Raw genomic sequence first — 22,197 nt, forward strand, 5'->3', positions numbered from 1 at the left:
TTTCACTGTTTCAAAGAACCGAAACTGGTTTGAATTCTAATCATGGACATCTTCCAATCACGTAGCACCTCGTATGGACGCCACTGCATTTATTGGTCATGCCAGCGCAGACTACGCATGGTAGTTTTTCTTCTTTTGGGCTTTATGAAATACATACGGCCTTATCGACAGGATAAAAGGTGTAAAGTGCGTTTATTTGAGCCAGTCTGCGCAGTGCAAGCAAGAACGGGAGCTTCAAAAATTCCCTTCAGTCTTCGTCGCGACACTGAAGGCAAATAGCAAGTTGGGCTCAGACGAAAGTTCAAGTGCCCCCAAGCTCTGTCAGCATTTATTCAGCGGCAAAAGATGCATTATTGTTAAGAAATTAACAATTTGACACCTTATTTACTTCCTCGCGCCATTTGATGACGTTTCGCGTGACGTAAACGGTTGCCGGAAGCGAGGGATACAGCGCTGTAGTCTAGAAGGAAAACTAAAACTTACCGAGTGACCGTCGCTGACGTAGGAGCTAGTGGTAGCCCCCTCGGCGCATACGACAAAGCAACTTGCCCGCCTGCACTTCCGTTATCTGCTACACTCTCTGCGTCAATCTAGGTTCATCGCGGGACATGAGATGGTGGTTAAACAATGTGAATGTGCCGCGCGGCCTTTTACTTCACCTACAAAACGTCTAGCGAACAGCGCAACCACAGTGCGAACGACGACAGGCGCGCTTTTTAGTTGCATTGAAGTTACGGATAGTTAGGTTTTAGTCTCTTCGATACACTCGACATAACAGTCCGGCGCAATCTGTTAGTTTAACTTGTGCCAATGTACATTGCTAAATTTGTGAAGCCTGATGCGTTGGCACAGTGACGTGAGTCTCAGTAGAACGTTTCATAAGTTTGATGCCGCGATATGGTATCGCTTATTCCGGCATCTGTTGAATGTATTGAGAAGCGAGTTGCCCAGCGGCCACAAGTATGCCTAGAGCTTTTACGTGCGCCCAAACTACTACTCACAAAGGCCTTGGCGCCAGTATGGAATGAAAAGCGCGCATAATAAGATACAAATATCATTTTGTGTAAGTACGCACCATAGTCGAAGCATAGCAGCCCAGAGTGCCATAAATCCAAAGACCCGGTTTTACGCACGCATTTTGTTCAACCTCAAGACAATCAATAAGTGGTTTCGAAGAAACACATCGTCACGGCATTGCGGAAAAATTAATAGGCCTCTTCTCCACCCGCCGCGGTGGCTCAGTGGCTAAGGCGTTCCACTGCTGAGAACGAGGACGCAAGCTCGATTCCCGGCCGTGGCGGACGATTTTCTGGTGTTTGAGAAGGGAAAAACCCGTGTGTTCGAGATTTCGGTGCAAGTTAAAGATCCTCAGGTGGTCAAAATTAATCCGGAGCCCTCTACTACGCACACCTCATCGCCTAAGTTGCGTAGGCGCGTTAAACCCTACAATCAACCAATCGATTGCCTCTTGCTCGTCGTAAGGCTAGCATTCGCTTATTGCGATTTACAGGACCGAAGAAGTCACTGAACTCCGGCGCCAGCCGAGGTGGTTTTTAAAACAATCGCGCACACTCTGCATACCCGGTGTGGGGTTGAATAGTCGCTAGTGAGAATTCTAACATAGTAAGCACAGTCCTACCGCTGGATTTCGCGGTCGCGTTTCATCGTGAAGCAAACGCAACCACATCACACACCAGCTTCGAACATCGGCCTGGGTGTGCGAAACTTCGTTCGGGGAGACAGCGGTGTGTGATAGAGCACAACACTTGTTATCATCATAACCATCATCATCAGCAGCAGCAGCAGCACCAGCAGCAGCAGCAGCAAAAGCCTAATCAGGTCTACTGCAGGATGAGCACCTCTTCAATTGACCTACAACTGCTCCTGCCTTGTGCTGCTCGAGTGCTATTTACCCCCGAATTTCTTTATTTCATCAGTCCATCGGACTAATGGCCTTCCCCTTCTAGACACATCTCTTAGTATCCACTGTTACCCTAATTATCCACGGATGTCGGATTGTCTCACTACAGGGCCAGCCCAAGTATGGTTCTTTTTGGTATTTGAATTAAGAATGGTATCTTCTACTATAGTTTGCTCTCGGGCCCAGGCGCCTCATTTCCTGTTCCTGAGTGTTACTCCTAGCAATATTTGTTCCATGGCCTGCTGAGGCGGCCTAAGTATGCTTTCTCGTTGTTTAGTAAGGCGCCAAGTTTCAGCTCCAATTGTCAAAACCGCCAGTATGTACTGGTTGTAAAGTTTTCCTTTGAATGACAGAGGTAGCTTGCTTTTCATTATTTGGAAGTGCTTTCCGAGTGCTCCCCAAGGCGTACCTATTTTGCGCCGGATTTCTTTCTCGTGGGTGGGTCCACACTAATCATCTTTCCGAGGTAGTTATATTATTTTACTTCTTCTAGCGCTTCGTTTTGTAAGCTGAAGGGAACGTTCTTGGCGTGCTTATTCCTCATTACTTTAGATTTTTTCATGTTTATTTTTAGCCCCACAGCCATGATTTCTGATTATAGTTCATCAAGTATTGTTTTCAGGTGTTCTGCAGTCTCACTCAACAATACCATGTCGCCGGAAAACGTCCAATGGCTCAATTATTCCCCATTCCCTATTTATCCTTAATTCTATGTTTTCCCGGCCAACCTTTCTAAACAACCCCTCCAGAAATGCTGTGAATAGTTTTGGCGAGATGGTATCTTGCTTTCTTACTTCCTTTTGAACGGGAATTATCGCTTTTCTTGTGGAGGGTTTTCCTGCCCGTCTTTTCCTTATATATGTCTTATAGGAGTATTATGTAGGTCTCCTCTATTGCCTGGTTTTTTAGTGCTTCTAGCGCGGCTGCGGTACCTATGGATTCAAACGCTTACTTGTAGCCTATAAATGGCGTGTCAAGGGGTTTGGTGTATTCTGTGGATTTTTCTTTCCCCTAATCGACAACGTCGATGGAATCCATGGCTTAATACCCTTTCCTAAACCCAGCCTGCTCTCTGGGTTGTTGAAAATCCAGTATGTCACCTGTGCAGCCAACTATAACATCGATAAAAAGCTTGTACACAACCGAGAGCAGGCTGATGGGTCTGTAATTCGTGCGGTCTTTGGGATCTTCCTTGTTATGAATCGGAATAATGTAGGTGTTTTTCCAGGCTATGGTCACTTTTTTAGTTTTGAAGCATCCCGAAAATAGTTCAGCAAGCTTTTCCAGTGCAATATCTCCTCCCTCTTTCAAAAGATTCACGGCAGTGATGTGATGACTGTTCCAATTTCGCCTAACTTCTCCGAGAGGTAAATCCTCCTACATACTTCTACACTTCAAGTGATCTGCACCAATCTTGTGCCGAAGGTTCGTTTCACCGGGCCTGCTTGATGTGACGCGCTCTGGTGGGAGGAGTCCCCTTTACTCTAAGAGCGTCGGAGAGGCGCGAATCTCTTACTAATTCCTTTGCAACAAAGCCTGGCAGGAGTTTACGTGACTAGCTCTGGGGGTCGCGATGCAGAGAGAATTGAAAGAGTAGCTTGCGGGAAAGGGACGACAGTTCAAGATGGCTTACTTTCGGACCGGCTATAAGTGCGCCCAGGATACCGCTTTTGGTGCTCCTGTCGGTTGTTTTCCTCCCCTTGTAGCAATATTTCTCCAAACTTAATGCTGCTTCTTTCTGCTTGAAAAGACCATTTTGCTGCTCCAAAACCTACTTTTGGGTTGTCCAAAAGCTGCTCCAAAATGACGTTACCCAATCACATCACTGCCAGGGTCATACCGCCGTCACCTGCAACTTTTCATTTTTTCGTGCCTTTGAGAGCCTCTGCTACTTCCTCTTTAGTCACTAGTGGGACACCGCGAGTTGAGCTTGTACACTCAGTAGTTTCACCTGGTCTAATGGGCTGGCATACAGACTGGTGCAGAACAGTTGTTGCTACCTTTATCATCTCATCCAAGTTGTACATTATGTTTTCCTGGTCGTCTTGGAGGACGTACATCCTGTATTTGCCGATGGGTTTAGCTTTCTCCTAGTTGCTTTCAAGCATCCCCTATTTGCATCGTCTCCTCTGCCTCTGCCTGTTCTATGAACGAACGTTGTTTGTTTTACTTCTGTTAATCAGTTTCAACAGCTTAGCTAATGCAATATGATCAGCTGTACTTGACACTTTAATATTCTTACGTTTAGAAACTAATAAAGAAGAAAACTTCAACAATGTTCACTTATCCCTCAATAGATGGCGCATCACGTTTAGAATGAATACGGTCGCTTCGTAGTGAGAAAATCCGCAAAATGTAACATTTAACAGGCAATTTGGCTGTACCATGACAGTGGACTGCTACAGCCGTGTTGCGTTATCATGGAGGGCCCGAGAACCGACCGCAAAGAGCCATCAGCCCTCAGCTTCCCTGTAGAGCAAGCACAGGCTTGCCGAGAGAAGGCGTAGGCGGTTTGTGGCAGGGACCCGGCTGCTGGGAGTCGTGGTCTTACTTATTCCTTCCTCCCCCACACATTTATCTCCGCTGTGAGGCTGTTGTCCATTTGTTGGTCAGCTACCGGCATGTGGGATTGTTTTTTTTATGTGCTTGGCGTAGCAGCCAGGTGTAAACGACTCTGTGGCATGTCTTGGCTGTGTCGTCTTCTGCTTCCACAGCATTCTTCTGACAATACCATAGCCCATACTCCCCAGGATTCGGAAGCAGTAGCTGTCGCAAGTGGTGTGCAGCGTGGTTCCCATGTGGCTTTGGCGTGTCAGGCCTTAAGTTTTCCCGGTTGTCGGCACCGTGCTGAGAGGCCCTGCTGCGGAGTGTAATGCCCCCCCTTTTCCCGGTGATGCGCAGTGCCAGGTGGTGAGCCGGTCCAGACTGCAGCTGCTGGGCATGAGTGCTCTCTATGTGGCCTGCAAGTTCGAGGAAACTCTGGTTCCAGTTTTGAGTGAATTAACAATCCTGGCTGACGGGGCCTACCGTGCCGAACAGGTGCTGAAGATGGAAGGGGCCATACTGGACGCACTCGACTGGCGTCTGGGCCGGCCCTTGCCCCTTCACTTCCTGCGTCGCAACTCGAAGGCTGCCCAGGTACTTCCCTGTGCGTCCTCTGTGCCCTCAGTGGCTGCAGCAGTCGCTTTCCCCCAGGTGGGAGTTGTGGAGCACACAATGGCCAAGTACATCCTGGAACTGTGTCTCCTAAATTACCCCATGGCTTGGGTGAAGCCCTCCGAGCAGGCCGCCGCTGCCCTCTGCCTCGCCATTCACATCTGCGGCAAAGGACACAGGTGGGGGGCCTTTCTCTCTCTTGAGGCTACTTTCACGGTCTTCTTTTCCTCCCCAGGGAAAGGTGGAAGAAAAGTAGTGCAATGCCGGCAATATGATGTGGTCGGTTGTAAGGCCAGTAGCAGCAACTGAAACATTGCGAGCCATGACAGTTAGCAGGATGGCGCCAACACTGCAAAAATTACGAATAGACAAAACCGATAGCCTACATTAGCTATTAGTGTATGAGTCTTTAGGTGTATTGTGATATTGGCCTAGTCCTATGGGTGTATTGGTAGGTTATCCTTGGCCTATAGGTGTATTGCTATCATGGGCCCACTGGAGCGCCGATTATAATTTGGCCAAATGAATGTCAAGGCCTTTAGTTGATTGCATTTATTTGGTCACATAACACCTGGTTCAACAATTTTCTAAACACAGTGGGGTCACACTATCCTTCAAATAACACAAAACCGTGAATATCTGTTAAGTGCAGCTTTATTTCCCAACTATGTTCCACGCGCTGTCCAATTTCCGGTGGATGTACTGCTCTAGTCAGACCTGTAAGAACTGAAAAACAGTATGGCAATAATAAGGAACTTCTAAATCATTGTACATTTTGATAAGTGTGTCTAGCATTCCGTCCAGACAAAACAAACCAGGCTCTTGGGTAGCAGGCCACTAGACCCCTACAAACTACGGTGGGTGAGTACGCCGATGTGGACGGAACGCTCGAAAAGTTAGACATTCTGTTTCGATTCTATCTGGATGAAACCTTACCAGTGGAACTTCGTTTCATCTGTACAAAACGCAGTATACACAGTCTTTCCGTGTCGTTCAAGCTGTGTTTCGGTGTTTTCTGCTGGCAGAGTTAATCACGAGGAATAGACATTATGTTTCAGCTTCTACGTGGTGTTCGTCACCGATCACTGCGGCACGAGCCGCCGTGATCGTTGTCGAAGTCACGCAGTGCTGCGATGCGACGGAGTTCTTTTTCGATGGCAAATCTCTCCGAAAGGCACTTAATTCATTGTGTTTTCTCCAGCCAGAAAGGCGACTTCTGGTTACAAATGTTTGCTACAAATAGTGGTTATTTTGACTTCCGTTGAACAAATTTAATTTTTAATTCATATGCTGAATGTTTACATGGGCTAAGGACTTAAAGTTGGGCTAGTTTGTTAGACGATAATGGGTGCATTTTACTAGCGCAAAATACGGACCGCACGATCTTTGCTGAAGGAACTGAGGTTCCTTCATGAAAGATTAACCCCGCCACGTGTTGATTTATAAGTGTCACTTTTTCTCTCCCTCTCTTTTTTTTCCCTGCGCGTGCGCCGCTGTCATGGTGTGTATGTGCATTTTCCAATAAATCCAGTTGATGTCTAGCGTTCGTCCTGTGTTTATCCTTCTGGTGTGGTCCGTCTTTTGCGCTAGTAAAATGCACCCAGTATACATGGGCAATCAGGGGAGTACACAGAGTAATGCTATTAACACGCCCAATCGATATATTAAAATGTAAAAACAAAGATAACAAGGATGTTGGTTTGTTCAGAAATATGGTTCGTCGGAGTCCAGGACGTACCCATATTTTTGTAGAGATATTACAGCCGACGAATCAAATAACTCCTGGGCATTACTGAAGCAGAAAAACGACCATTGTGGCGCTGCAGGATCTAGTTCTTTTTATAATTTTACCTGTGGGCTATAACAACCACCGAAAATAATTTCTGGATACTCCACTGCGGGAAATAATAGACACCACAATGGAAGACTCAAAATTCACAAAGACACACAATTCACATCGCACTGAACACGGGCACCATTTGCATTATTTGGCTGATACTGAAGTCAGTGTTGCACTTATGTTCTTCGATTGAGCTTTCTGATCAGTAAAATCTCACAGTATCAAGAGTGTGGAGGTCTCAAAGTCCTCGGATGAAACAATTGAGGCCTCTGGAAATTTTATAAAAAGAAACGTGCATGGGTAAAGACAAAGAAAGGAAAACAGAAGCACGAGCACTCGTGTTTTCGTTTCTTCGCTCTTGTCTACGAGCAGTTTTTGTGCAAAAGAACCTAGTAGCCCAAGCTCCAAATTTATTAGAAATATTTAATTGAGGCTTCCGAAGGCGGTATCTTCCATGTGTTTTCAAAGAAGCTTTTACACAGGCACACCACATGGCGTATGCCATGGCAATGGAGTGGTTGCATCTCGGGCCCAGTTTTTACCCGCTGTAAATTTTGGTTTAACCTAATATGTTGGTAAAGATGTATAATTTACCCCAACCCAGTTCGGTTCAGAGGAGAATTTTGTGGCTCACCAGATCGCTTTACCACGCCGACTGCAATCATTCCCAACTGACATCGGCTAATCCCAATTTATAGTCGCGTCAGTGTTTGATATCTGTGCGTGCATGCCTCCGTTTCCGTCAGATAGACAACCGCTCCGCATTGTTGGTAACGGTCTGAAAGAGGAGCTGGATAGAGAAACGCCTGAGAAATTTTCAGTGACCATTTTGGCGTCGAGTAGGGAGTACTGCAGTGCCTTATTCATTAAAATGTCGCATTTCGCTTCTTGGTTTCGCTTCCTTCCGGGCCCTCACGCATACAGCTGCGGAGGCATCCCGCTACACCGCAAAACATCGCGGGTTGTGCGCCTTGCTATGGAGGTAGCAGTTCCGATACACGGAAACGTCGCTATCGTCTCTAGACACATTAAAAAACCACGCTTGGAAGAATATACCATATTATCTACACGGCGGACATTAGCACCTCAAAGCTTCGGCGATTTACACTGCTCAAGCAACATTTTATGCTACGCGTAGGCTTTTCGGCCCAAATGGGCGAGCGTGTGCGTTTTGGACAAACTTTTATTATAAAAGGCGGTAAAGTAACTACGCTTACGGGAGTCGTGCGGATGAGCGAAAAAAACTTATTTGCAATGAAAGCGTTTTGACAACGAGCTCGGAAAGGTCGAACGACCGCGTTCTCGCTGCTGTTCCACGCACTGCTGCAGTTTCGGCGAGTCAAAATGGAAGTAGCCCAAAATTATTTGGTGTCGACAGTATTTTCAATCCGTCTGTGCCTATCTGGAAGTAAAAATATTGCGCCAATCCACCCAGTGAATGTGGTTGGAAAGCAAAGCTGTAAACGGCACCCATAACGATTACCCACGCGACGTCACTTAAATTTGCTCACATCGCTCTACAAATAGTAAAACCAGAGAGAGTTGAAATGTACATAACAACACCATTTATTGGTTCAAAGAGATATTCTTGGTAAGGTTAAATCAATGCATGAGGCATGAATGTTGTTTGGTTGAGATGTATTGGTGCAGCACAAGAGTGGAAACTTTTTTTATAAAAGTAAAGCTCTAACCCGGTGTTAGACGATCTGACTTCTCCGTCTCTGCGCCTTTGACGGAGGCGACGAGATTCGCAGCAGAGAAGGAGGAGAACGAGGAAGAATACTTCTGTTCAGATTTCTGAACGGCCCAGAGTGCAGCCCTCCGGAGTGATTCCTTCTTCTGTGTGGCCCATATGCAGTCCGCGCGGCCTGTGTTGTGTTCACCCGCTGAAGCTGGGTAGGTAGAGAGGGCCAGGAAAGCACCATCTCCCATTGCTCTTGTTGGGTAGTTGAAGGAAAGAGAGGTGCTCAGGGCTAAAGTCGCACACCCCAGTTACAGGGAGGAGTGTTCCTACTTCTGAGCAAAATTTACATTCAGCGTCGTAGCGATTCAGATGCATTAAGTGAAGACGCGTAGGCTGCGGGAAGGAGCCCAGATTGTATGAGCCGTAGGGTAGTTTCTTGTTCTTTGGAAAGGTCAGGGTAAGGGGAAGGTACGGTCTGTCTCAGAAGGCGATAATGCTTGGTTATCTCCCTGAACGTGACACGTGGGTTACTGTCCTCGTGCAGCTCCATAGCAAGGTAGATAAAAGCGCAAGCTTGTTGGGTGCGCGTATTTGTTCCCCTCCATTGAAGCGTGAGGGGGTGTCCAGATGAGCTGAATGGAACCTTTTGGGGTGGTTTTTTAGCACGCGCAGTGCATGTCAGGATACCCAACCCGACTGGTAATTCCTAGTAGGCTTGCTGGGAATAGGTGACTACCCTCCGAACCCCTGGTTGAGTGAGAGCCAAGGGGATGGCTGCCTCTTCTGCTGTCGTCATTTCTTTGGTCCTAAGCGAGGTACACGCAAGGAGGTTGGTTCTGGAGGTAGCCACGATGATGGCGTATTGCTGCCCTCGATGTTTGGAGGCGGCTGTGTAGATAACTGCATGATCCCCACCGAGGGTGGTGTTTAGAGCTTGAGCCCGTGCTTTTCGGTAACAATCGTCATGTGAGGGGTTCATATTTCTAAGCAAAGGGAGCATCTTTAGTTTTAGTCGCCAAGAGTCTGGGAGTATGTCAAGCGGAGTGACCTTCTGGGCTGCCCAGCCAATCTGGTGAAGCATGCGGTTTCCCACCGCAGTTCTGAGTCGGACCGTCTGCTTAGAAAGATGGTCTTCAATCAGCTCTTAGACCGTGTTGTGGAGCCCCGTGCCAAGCAGCCTCTGTGTGGACGCACTCATGAGAAGACAAATGGCCTGCTCGATCGCCTTTCTAATCATTATATAAAGCTTCTCTAGGTCTTCCTTGTTGAGAAGAAGACAGGGGGTTGACGTAAGTGGCTCCCGAGAAGACAAAAACTTCAATTAATCGAAAGGTACCGGATTTCTTTAGGCCTCGCTCCTTGGTGGCAACTCGCCTGATCATGTGTATGATTTGATTAATGCTGTTTTTGAGGCGCTGCAAGGAGACGTCACTCTTGGGGTTAGCCTCGAGATGTAGGCCCAGGATCTTGATGCTGGGGCTTGGAGTGATGGCCTGGCCATCAAGGAATATATTAATGTATTCCTTGATTTGGCGTGAGGGCGGACGAGAAGGAGCTGTGATTTTTACGTGAACATTGAAGGCCACAGGCTTTAGCACATTGGCAAACTAGAAGTGAGATGCCAGGCATTGGTGTGAGCTTCCTTTAATTTTTGTAACTCTTAGCACATGAGCAAGGTGCGCACAGGGCCGCTAGACGGGCGTGAGTGGTCGCGTGACGCTTTCACGTGGCATTCAGCGAGAACGCAGGGGGTAAACCCGTGCATGTGCTTTCTGAGTACACCACCTGTTTTCCCCGTCTTCGCGTGTGCTCGTAGCTAAATTGGTAAGACAACAGGCTCTCGCTTTGTTAGTCTATTAGTTCCAGGTTCGATTCCCGGCAGTGCCGGTAATTCTTTTATTTGTTCGCTGGAGTTTTCTGGTGACACCAACGGCCGCGAAAGGACCCTTGGGGGGTAGAGGTACACTTATTCACGTACACGCCGCTCCACCGGACGATCCCACAGCACCTGCATTACGACCATCGTAGTTGGGGGAGCAGACCGGGCCTCGTGGCGGGGCGCACTCTGGCGCGGTTCCGGAGAAGCGCATGGAGTGGTGCACAAGATCTGACCGCGCCGCCGCGCGCAGTGTCAACACGCAAATATTCTGATTGTGGGCTCGAAACCTAGCCCCGCCGCGCCAGTGCAACTTTCCCGTGATGTCATTTCCGTGACGGATAAGACGTCGTTGAGGTTTGAGTACCCCGGCATAAAACACTTTCGTGTTCAAATGAAAGCGCCGCTTCTTGACCTGCTCTGCTATTTTTAAAATTAAACTTTATCAGGAAAAAAATGCTTTTACTGCTTCATCCCATGCAGCACAGAACTGTTGGGCCTAAAACAGGCCGGTGTACTTTGACCGGTGATTTTCTGTCCGGCCGTTTTCCGGTAGCCATGTTCGGTCCATGTCCAAATGTGGGCCTTTTGGCCGTATACGGCCGTACTCCCATGGCTGTCCAGCGGCCAGTGTCCGTCGGCCAGTCGACCGGCTTACAGTCATACGGCCAGATTCCAGCCGTAGGGCTCCGGCCATTCCAAAGCCACCCGTGTACGGCCGAAGTACGGCCACCGGAGGACAGCCGAGATGCGGTCGTCGGATTCCAGCCGGACTAAAGCTACCGGAAATACGGCCGTGCTACGGGCATTGGAGTTCAGCCACAGTATGTTAACTGTACTGAGGCCTGTCACTGCATGTCGCGCAAGCAGACGACTCATTCGCGCAGTGCAGAAGCAGCACAAACCCAGCATTTTGGGTCCAATGCAGCCACATCAAAGTGAGCTCGCGCGCAACCACCAGGCGTCAAGCTTTCAGCGCAGCCTTGCTTAATTACCAGCCTCAGTTGACAGGAAAATTCATTTATTAAACAGTGCTCACAAATTGTCGTTCCTTTAATTGCTGTGCCTCTTTTACTGCCGAACACAGAAATTATTCAGTTCTTTGTAGAGCTTGAATAGATGTATTGTCCAGGTCTTGATATCCTCTGTGGGGCGGCTTACCTGTAATAAACGGGGAAAGAGGAGTTGGGGGGGGGGGTGGGGGCGGCGGGGGGCGCATACTTTAGTGGGTTGAATTTCAGAGAGCTAAATTGCGCCGCTTTTAGCCAATTTCTTTTAGGGCAATATTCCGGAACACTTTCATGCTATGACTACATAAACTATTTTTATAACAGTTTCTTGACCAATTTTGATGTATATAAAACCGGTGTGAATGCCTTTACGAAGCGTTTTGGTTCGCAACAAAACACTCAGGAGCATTTATTATAACTCCTTCACAAAAAAGTATGTGCAGTTTTTGCCCATTTTTCTTTCAAAGACATTTTCTACTCGATCAACTTTTCTGATGATCTTGCGCAGGGCTGATCCTAAGAAGGCGCGCACAGGTACTTTCATTTTCAATCTATTTGAAGGTTGTTTTCATGAGTATACGTCCATACCACTTTATAGTCCAAAATAACTTAATTTTCTTCTAATGTCATACTACGTTCAAAAAATTCTATACGCGTTGCGACTGACGCCCTGCTTCAGGTGGCTGCAGTTGTATTCCTCTGTGTTCACGCAAGGAAAGGCGTAAAATTAGACTTACATAATTTGTTTCAAACCAATAACATAGCAATGGTAGCATGCATACAGGAAACCTTGCATACTGCAACGAATAGGGCAATAAATATTTTATTGGTCAAGGTTGAATGCGTAGGGTTCTCAACCCGTCGGAGGCAAACTTGCGCCTCTGGATGTTTATTTATTTATTTATTTATTTATTTATTTATTTATTTATTTATTTATTTATTTTTATTAAGTTATTTATTCATTGTTTTATTTATGTATTTATTTATTTATTTGATGCCCGCTTGCCTTTGCATGCGTTACAGAAGGGAGATACATAACACTAAGCATTAACTATGAGACAAAATAACAAAATTATTCTACAAAGGGCGCTGAAAATCTTCAATACAAACAGTTAATGCAATCATACGTGGAAGATAATTACACTGCAGTATTGATGTAAAATAAAATGAATTGCGCAAGGCGTCACCTTTAAAGGAAAGTTAATAATTTGCTTTAAGGTAGCGGTCCCACTTTGCGATATGTAGAATGGCGCTTGGGTTTACTTCTCCCCTTCTACTCCAGTTTTCGAATGATAGATATTTCGAAAAAAGTTGAACCTGTGGTTTCGTCTGTGATCTTTCACGTCCTGCCATTTCAGTTTACTTTTACTTTCTCTCATGCTAAGTTGAGCGTGCCAATTACCTAATACGAATCGCACTGACATATTCTGTATGTTTTCGAGCATATCAACCAGCTCTTTGGTGTAGGGATACACGAAAACACATGCGTACTCCAAGATTGAGCGCATATGAGTGAAATACGGTTGCTCTTTTTAGTTAGATAGAGGTTCACTGACATTCGGTCTCAGAAAGCCAAAAACATATGCAGCCGTAACTTTTACGGTGTGAACCTGCCTATTTAACCTCTAACCACTCCCTAAATAAACTCCTAGGTATTTATATTCCTCGGCCGTTGTCACAGCAGCATAATTTACGGTATACGTATTCAATTGGAATGAAGGTTTTCGTGTAAAGGTGCCATTAACACACTGTTTAACCTCCAAAAACGTTTCTGAATCAGCACACCAGCATGTTATTAAATTCGAATAAAGCTGCAGGTATACGGAATCACGTTCATTCGCTATAGTCCGGTAAACTACACAGTATTTTTGAACAAAGCTATAGGGCCAATAGTAATAATAATGCAAAAACCGATTCATTCAGTTCATATGATGAAATGTACTACGCAGAAGGTGATATGGAACGCCATCATTTGCTTTTTTTGCAGTCCAAGAATGTGCAGTCAACCACTTTAAGCTTATCTATTGCAAGAGCCAAATCGTGCGTGAACTCAACAATCTGCGTTGAGCAAGAAAATCCTGATGAAATCCGTGTTTGCTAGAATGCTGGCGATTATGTTTAACCAAATGAGTCATATCCCAAGAGTAGCTAAGCTCACCTTCAAACATCGGAACTAAATTAACAGCTAGGCTTCGTCAGTGACAAGGCTCTGTTGTTATCGCAAATTTAAAATAATTTTTTTTCTAAATAGGCAGTCGTAAAATCCCATGAAGTAACATAGTGCAGGGCATGAAGTTGATCCTACCAATGCCCGAGCGAGTCTCTTCTACGTTTATCACCAACAACATAGTGCAACATTGTTTGTCGCAGTTTAATTGTAAGCAGAATAACTTGCGCTTTTGCTCTCACTTGCCTTTCTTTGGTGGGGAGTCCTTGACATGGTGGCGGTTTAGCTCCTGCGTGGTGGCCGCTTCCTCGACGCCCTTGAAGGCCAGTTATTTTGGTGAACCATCTCCATCTCGGATCGGACATCTCTGCCGGGTCGATGTCTCCAATGCTCTCCATTTCTTGAGGTGGCGAATAGCCTCGAGCTGATGCGTCGACTAAGCCGGCGGCAGAGGCGTGGTAGCGGCGATGACTGGCGAGGCTTAGCTCACCTGTTTGTGTGGCACAGTCTTCTTGTGGCAATAAATGACATTTCAATGGCCTAAAAGGTTCCTTGCTAATGTCCAGTGAGTCCTTGCACCTTGCCCGTTCACCGAGGACACTCATTACTGTTTGACAAACGATGTTCGTTCATTTAAAACGTAGAAACACGGAGCGGATGAAAAACGCGTCCCCGTCTTTCGGCTCCCTAACGGCTTTTTCTCCCCCCAGTAAAAAACCGGTCGGTCTCCTTCCAAACACGTCTGTGCATGAATTCTCGGCGCCCAGGCGCGTGCCGTTGTTCGGCTGTATGCCGTTTGCCGAAAAAATAACGTATAACCAGATACCTTACGTAGGCCGGTCTCCTCTTGAACACCGGTTGCCAAATATTCGGTGGCCCTTCGCTTGCCGTAATTGGGCCGAGGGCAGCTAACCGAATGAAAAACATATATTCTGGGGCCGTACGTCGGCCGGTATCCTTTATAACACTGGTTGCCCGAAGAAAACAAATATTCTACCGCCGGACGCGCGGTTCACCGTTTAAACAACGAATTCACGGCAGCCGCGCTCCGGCCGGTCTCCTTTCGAACACCAACTGCCGCAAGAATACGCATATTCTGTGGGCGGTCGCTTGCCGTGCTTCGGCCGATTACCGCTTCGGCAGCCGTAACATCGGCAGCCGTAAGAGAACTGAATGGTGTCCGGACACGGGCGGGCGGAAAAATACCGAAGCGCTGGTTGCCGAATGTTGGCCGTTCAACGCATGATCAGTGGCTGCCAGAACCTGGATGCTGGCCGGACATGCCAGAAAGCGGCCATAGACGGGCCTGTCTTGGGGCACACTTTCTGTGCCGCCTGGGATGGTGAAAAAAAATGCATGCATACTTTCAAATGCAAAAATCCGAGCTGCGTAATGCGTGCACGTTCGTCACCTTGCCGTATGTGACGACAAGAATCCTTGAATAAGAGACGTCAATGGTGTCTTTACGTTCTAGTGGTCCACATATGATGTCCTCCTGACTTTAAATATAACAAATATTATGTGTGGCACTAGAATTCACTAACACAGTGGCTGCCCGCTGAGACGAACGGCCGCACCGTGGATCGTGCCGGAGCGCCGGACATGGAGGAAGCCATTTTGTTTTGTCTTGCATGCGAAACCTCTACCAAGTGCTTCTTGTGAGAGGACCATTTTTTAGCAGTTCTAATTATTACATTTCACCTTAAAATTATGATACAATTGTATAATTGTGTTATTATTTTGGTGTTATTTTTACGTTGTAGGCTTTATTTTCTGCAGACATACGGTGTACAACACGTACCATAAGGTTCGGCTGTTGAATCGTTCCCCAAACCAAATATGGCCGCTCCGCGACACAGAGAGATTACAGTGCTCTAGAAGTTTCTAGAGCGCTGAAGCGAGATTCAAAAAATAGCGCCGTTTGTTATCGAGGCGAGAGGTGATGCTCTTGAAAAAATATATAGGGACCGGGCGGCCGTTGTATGGCACCACCGTCGTTTCAGCGAACAGCGCCGCCCGTGGCGAACTGCTCGTCAGTGGAAGGCCGGTGGCGGTCAGCGCAGCGTAGTTGTGCATGGTTTTCTGTCGTTTTTCTGCGGTTCGGCTTGCAAAGCGTACGCGACCCCACGTGCATTTTTCAGATCGGTAAATCTGGAGCGTGGATGTGACGTTTACGAGGCATGCCATGTGGGTTATTTACGCCCATACTCAGTATTTACAAATAGCAGGCGACGCTCAATGCGCCAAGCTGGAAGTCAAGCTGGAAGTGAAAGTTCGTTGCTTCATGCAATTTTTTCATACCTGCATGCAGTTTCGCGAATCGAGGAGTATATTGCCGCTAAATGATCCCACAAAGCCGGTGTGTGCAACCGATCTATGAATGCGGCGGTGCTGGCCTTTGGCAGTTGATGAGGAAACGACGTCGACGTCGTGCACAAGCGAAAGACAAAGTTGGGGGGTGTCTTCCAAGATTTACCTCAAAACAGAAATTGTGACGGACGACGCTTCCGTAACTTCATTACCTACGGCTGAAACGTGTTTAATTTCACAGAAATGCTCTTACTTCAGTAATCGGGAATCGTTGATAAAATAAATACCGCATGACAGTAGGACGTTATTGCTTGTCGTGGAGAAGCATTGCTTTACAAGAATTGCAATGGTTGCTGGCTAGTTGGTAAATCGTTTTTCAAAAACCAATTCCTGCGTGGCTGAAGGACGTAAGACAGGAGGGTGCGCGAAACGTGTACTCAGCTTCCAAACTGAATGCTGCGGTAGCCTTACAAGCTGCCACCTACGCTTGAAAAATCATGCACTCCTCCGTCTAACGACGATGATGGTTTATCGCAAAGCTCTATTGTATGGGTTTCCTTGGTTGCCTTCAGGATTTAAACTTTGACTAGTTAAGCGTCGGATTTGACCAGCACGCAGATTGGGCATTTAATCGCAGCGTATTCGACTTTGACCATTTCCCGTTCAATTTCGCACGAAGAAAGCTTGGTGTTCAACCATCATAATCATTAGACAAAGGGCTAGATGATTTTGCTGTTTAATTTTGAACTTCCATGCCCCCTCTCCAAATCTAAACTTTTTCTAGCGTCTCGGAAATGTGTCTGTGGTTGAGGACTCGCGCTCATGTACCCATATTTGAGGCAACTATCGTGCGTTTTTAGTGTCTTCACCAGGCATTACACGATTTTTTTAGGTACTCTGTAAAGACTACTTAAGCATTAAAAAACACCGGCTGACGTTAACACTGCGACATTTTTTAACTATCGGAGCCAGCCTTTATTCTATGCAGGTCGTAAAATGGGATCGGCAGGAGGGATGGTTTGAGCTTGGGCTGTTGAGTTGGTGAATAACTTCGGCTCTTGATAAAATGACCACCACAAACGTGGGATTTCCACTTCGGCTTTCAGACTCCCATGCTGTCACAGTGTCGCTCACCAAAACCGAAGGTACAAAGCTCACGGTAACAGAAAGTGTAAACTACTGAAACGTCCTACAAGTTTACGTAGTCATTACTGGATCTAAGAACCCAACACATCTGTCTAGACTTCGTTTCATCTCACATGTCTGCTCACGACACCACCAAAACATACAAAGCATGGAAGCAAACACGACAAAAACAACGGGAGGCTGTGTAGTCCAATGCACCGGCTCATTCCACTGACGAGGGGAGCGCCGAGTGGTGGCGCCACCCGTCCAGCTGCCCGGTCCCTATAGCTGCAGCAAGGACAGAATGAGACACGCGGCGTTGTTGCTTGTCGCGACCATTGTGAACATCCACCATGTTCCCGCTGCTGCTACTCGTTGTTGCCAAGGGATTTTTCAGTGCTACAGAGAAATTATTTTTGAGGCGTACTAAATGCATAATGGATGCAGCGATGGCGCAGAGGTAGAACACCCGCCTCACGTGCAGAAGGACCGTCGTTCGAATCCCGGTGCCGGACAATTCCCACCGGATTAAAAAAAATCCGCGTATTGATGGAATTGCACAAAGGGGCTTGGGGTGCGGCCTGACACCGGCGACCACTGCTGGTAATGCACTCCCTCACCAGAGCAGGATTGGGCACCCTGGTGTGGTAACGGCCACAACCTCCCTTTAATACGCCAATTAACCCACGGCCCCCAGTCCCCAGCGGCTGCGAAGCAACTGACCACGGTGGCGGTCAGACCTGTGACGCAGCAGAGGGTGCTAAGAATCCCCGCATCCGGACAAGCCGCCAATGGAATCTGAACCTGGCAACGTTTAACGCGCGAACCTTGTCTAACGAAGCAAGTCTCGAGGTGTTGTTCGAGGAATTAGAGGGCATTAAATGGGATGTAATAGGGCTTAGCGAGGTTAGGAGGGCAGGCGATGCCTTTATGGTGCTGAGAAGTGGACACGTCCTATGTTACCGTGGTCTAGAGGACAGAAGAGAACTGGGAGTGCGATTTCTAGTCAATAAAAGCATAGCTGGCAACATAGAAGAATACTATAGGATTAACTAAATGGCAGCATGTCTTGTAATTAGGCTCAATAAGAGGTACAAGCTCAAGGTGGTGCAGGGCTACGCGCCCACATCCAGCCACAACGACCAAGTAGTGGAACGCCTCTATGAAGATGTGGAATCGGCAACTGCTAAAGTAAAAACACAGTATTATGGGGGACTTCAATGCTAAAGTAGTCAAGAATCAGGCTGAAGACAAGGCATTTGGGAACTATGGTCTGGGCCGTAGAAATAGCAGGGGGGACCTACTAGTTGAGTTTGCAGAACGGAATAACCTACGCATAATGAATACCTTGTTCTGTAAACGGGAGATTCGAAAGTGGACCTGGAGGAGCCCGAATTGGGAGCACAAAAATGAAATATACTTCATATTGTGCGATAACCCTGGCGTCGTGCAGGATGTGGAAGTGCCCGGAAGAGTAAGGTGTAGTGACCACCGTATGGTAAGATCTCGAATTAGGCTAGATTTGAGGAGGGACCGCAACAAGCTAGTACGAAAGAAGGCGATAAATGAGGTAACAGTAAGACGTAACGTCGAAGAATTCAGGATCGTGTTGCAGAACCGATATTCCGCTCTTAACGAGGAAGCCGACCTTACGACACAGGAAGCCAGTGACAACCTTACACGCAGTATCACGGAGTGTGCAGTAGAAGTCGGGGGCACTATGGCTAGACAGGGGACTGGTAAACTTCCACAGGAGACGAAAGATCTAATCAGGAAACGGCAAACCATGACAATCTCTACCGCAGCTGACAGAATAGAACTAGCGGAGCTCTCGAAGTTAATCAATAGGCGTAAGACAGCTGCCATACGGAAGTATAATATGGGGAGCATCGAATACGCTGCAAAGAACGGAGGTAGCCTGAAAGCAGTGAAGAGACGTCTTGGCGTGGGGAAAAATCAGGTGTATGCACTTAAGGATAAGCAAGGCAATGTCATCACAAATACAGATAAAATAGTCACAGTGGCCGAGGAGTTTTATAGGGATCTGTACAGTAGCCGGGACATCCAGGATAATGCCGAACGAGACAGTAGTTCAGAGGAGATAGACATCCCACCAGTAACGACCGAAGAAGTAAGGAAGGCTTTGAAAGAAATGAAAGGGGGCAAAGCACCTGGTGAGGATCAGATAACAGCAGACCTCTTGAAGGATGGCGGAGAAATTGTACTTGAAAAACTGGCAAACCTGTATACGCAATGCCTAATGACCGCAATGGTACCGGAATCTTGGAAGAACGCGAACATCATCCTAATTCATAAGAAAGGCGACATGAAGCACTTGAAAAAGTACAGGCCGATCAGCTTACTGTCAGTCGTCTTCAAGGTACTTACCAAGGTAATCGCCAACCGAATTTCTGCAACCTTAGATTTCAGTCAACCTAAAGAACAAGCAGGGTTCCGTAAAGGTTATTGAAGAATTGATCATATTCACACGATCAATCAGGTGATAGAGAAGTGCGCTGAGTATACTGAACCCCTATATATAGCCTTCATAGATTATGAGAAAGCATTTGACTCGGTCGAAACCTTAGCAGTCCTTCAGGCATTACGGAACCAGGGGGTAGATGAGAAATATGTAAGAATAGTAGAGAAAATCTACAATGGGTCTACATGCACTCTCTTCATATTAAAAATGAACTCTCTTGGTAAGGCACTGCCGCCTACAATCTCTCATTCCATGTATGTAGATGACGTCCAGATATCCTATAAATCATGCAATATGTCAATCTGCGAACGTCAAGTCCAGATTGGTGTAAAGAAACTTGCCGGCTTGGCAAAAAGCTCCTGCGTTGTGTTCACCAGGAAGCACGGGGTCCATATGGACCCAGACATTACTCTTAATGGCGTGTCGCTTCCTGTGAACAAGGAGCACAAGTTTTTAGGTGTGGTGTTTGACCACAAACTCACATTCATTCCCCACATCAAGGAACTTAAGCATAAATGTCTCAAAACAATCAATATCCTTAAGGTTCTCTCCCACCAATCCTATGGTTCCGATAAAGAACTCCTGCTGCGCTTGTATACTGTTTTGGTTGGGTCTCGTTTGGACTATGGCACTGTGGTGTATGGGTCGGCGACTAAGACAGCCTTGCGAATTCTTGACCCAGTGCTACACTTGGGCCTTCGTCTTTCGTCGGGTGCTTTTCGCACTAGCCCTGTCCAGAGTCTGTATGTCGAGTGTGATAAGTGGAGCCTTGAGAACCAACGAACGTACATGGACTTGCTTTATGCTTTTAAAATTTTATCACTGAATAATCATCCTTTTTATCCTGTCTTTAACGATGCATCAACATCTCTGTTCTTTGTAAATCACCCATCCGTTCCTCTGCCCTTTTCACTTACAGTGAGAGAGCGAGCCTCGGATCTCAGTGCTTCGTTTTTAGATGTATACAGGTCACCCTTTTCAAACAGTTTACCGCCCTGGCAAGTTCGCCCTGTGTCGTGCGAACTTTCTTTTATGAGACTTGACAAAAATCGGGTACCACGAGCTGCAATACTGCAGCCCTTTCTGTCTTTGCAGTTTAAATACACATGTGCAGAATTTTATAGTGACGCTTCTAAAACGTCCACTATGGTGTCGTGCGCTGCTCATGGTCCAAATTTCAATGGAGCCAGAACCATGAGCGTGCACACAACAATTTTTTCAGCAGAAGCGTATGGAATTTTACTGATTATACGACGCATTCTTGAATATAAAATTCCCAATTCCATCATCTATACAGATTCTTTGAGTGTTGTTCGCGCACTGTCATCGCACAAGCCCTCCAAGAACCACATAGTTAATCTTGTATTCAGCACTCTCATGTCCGTGTATGCACAAAAGCATGAGCTGGTCCTCTGCTGGGTCCCAGGACACGCAGGGATCGCTGGGAACGAGTTGGCAGACGAGAGGGCCGCTGCTGCTGCACTCAGGAACACTGTAGCCATTACAACGATACCCTACACAGACCTCAAGCCACACATAAGACAACACCTGCGCAGAACATGGCAAACACACTGGGACGAACAGACAGACAACAAACTACACGTAATAGAGCCACACTTGGGACGGTACACAGCTGACTCACACAAAAGACACACGGAAGTCGCCTTGGGTAGGCTGCGGATAGGGCACACCGATGCGACGCACTCGTATCTGCTGACAGGATCTTCTAGACCCCAGTGCAGCAGGTGCGGAGAGGCCCTATCCGTAGTCCACATACTAATCACATGCAAGGCACTTCACACAACACGACACAAACACTTCAGAGAACTCTACAGACAACATATTCCCCTACATCCATCGCTGTTTCTGGGTGACGATGCCATGTTTTCTGTGAAACGTGTGTTTGAGTACTTGTCAGACGTGAAGTTTTTGAACCTCATTTCCTATCACGCATAATGAAATCTGGCCCTATACACCAGCCATCACCATTGCCGTTAATTGATTTTATTGTTCTTTTGGCCTTAGTAGCCACTATTTTCTTTTACATACTTTTGTTTGACGCTCTTTGCCTTAGCTGGCCTTGCGCCAAAAAACTCTAATCATCATCATCATCGCAATGGGTCTACAGCTACCATCATCCTCCATAGGGAGAGCAGTAAAATACCTATAAGAAAGGGTGTCAGACAAGGAGACACAATCTCGCCAATGTTATTCACAGCATGTTTACAAGAAGTATTCAGAACGTTGGATTGGGAACAGCTGGGTGTAAGGGTTAATGGAGAATACCTCAGTAACCTCAGATTTGCTGATGACGTTCTCTTACTAAGTAACACGGGGGACGAATTCCAAAGCATGCATTCCGCACTGGGCAAACAGAGTAGAACCGTGGGCCTGAAAATTAATATGCAGAAAACTAAAGTAATGATCACTAACCTCGGGACAGCACAGCGGTTTGAGATAGGTGGCGAGGCAGTGGAAGTGGTAAGCAAATATATCTACTTAGGCCAAGTTGTGACTCCAGATCCCAACCATGAGGCAGAGATAAATAGAAGGATCAGAATGGGGTGGGGTGCATATGGCAGACATTTTCAGATAATGAATAGCAGCCTACCATTGTCGCTGAAGA

The 22,197-nt window shown here is 46.8% G+C and overlaps 1 protein-coding gene across 1 annotated transcript in view; it reads left to right on the forward strand.

Annotated features, from left to right (window-relative positions):
• Positions 1 to 22,197, forward strand: part of LOC144156128 (G2/mitotic-specific cyclin-B-like) — a 68,760-nt gene that overhangs the window by 30,452 nt on the left and 16,111 nt on the right. The window contains exons 3-4 of the mRNA XM_077687989.1: positions 4,823 to 5,059; positions 5,117 to 5,256. Of these exons, the coding sequence (XP_077544115.1) occupies positions 4,823 to 5,059; positions 5,117 to 5,256 (377 nt within the window). The remainder of the gene's footprint in view (positions 1 to 4,822; positions 5,060 to 5,116; positions 5,257 to 22,197) is intronic.

Source organism: Haemaphysalis longicornis, unplaced genomic scaffold (genome assembly GCF_048455015.1).
Source record: "Haemaphysalis longicornis isolate Haplotype H1 unplaced genomic scaffold, Haemaphysalis longicornis Haplotype H1 scaffold_1, whole genome shotgun sequence".
Lineage (NCBI taxonomy): Eukaryota > Metazoa > Arthropoda > Arachnida > Ixodida > Ixodidae > Haemaphysalis > Haemaphysalis longicornis.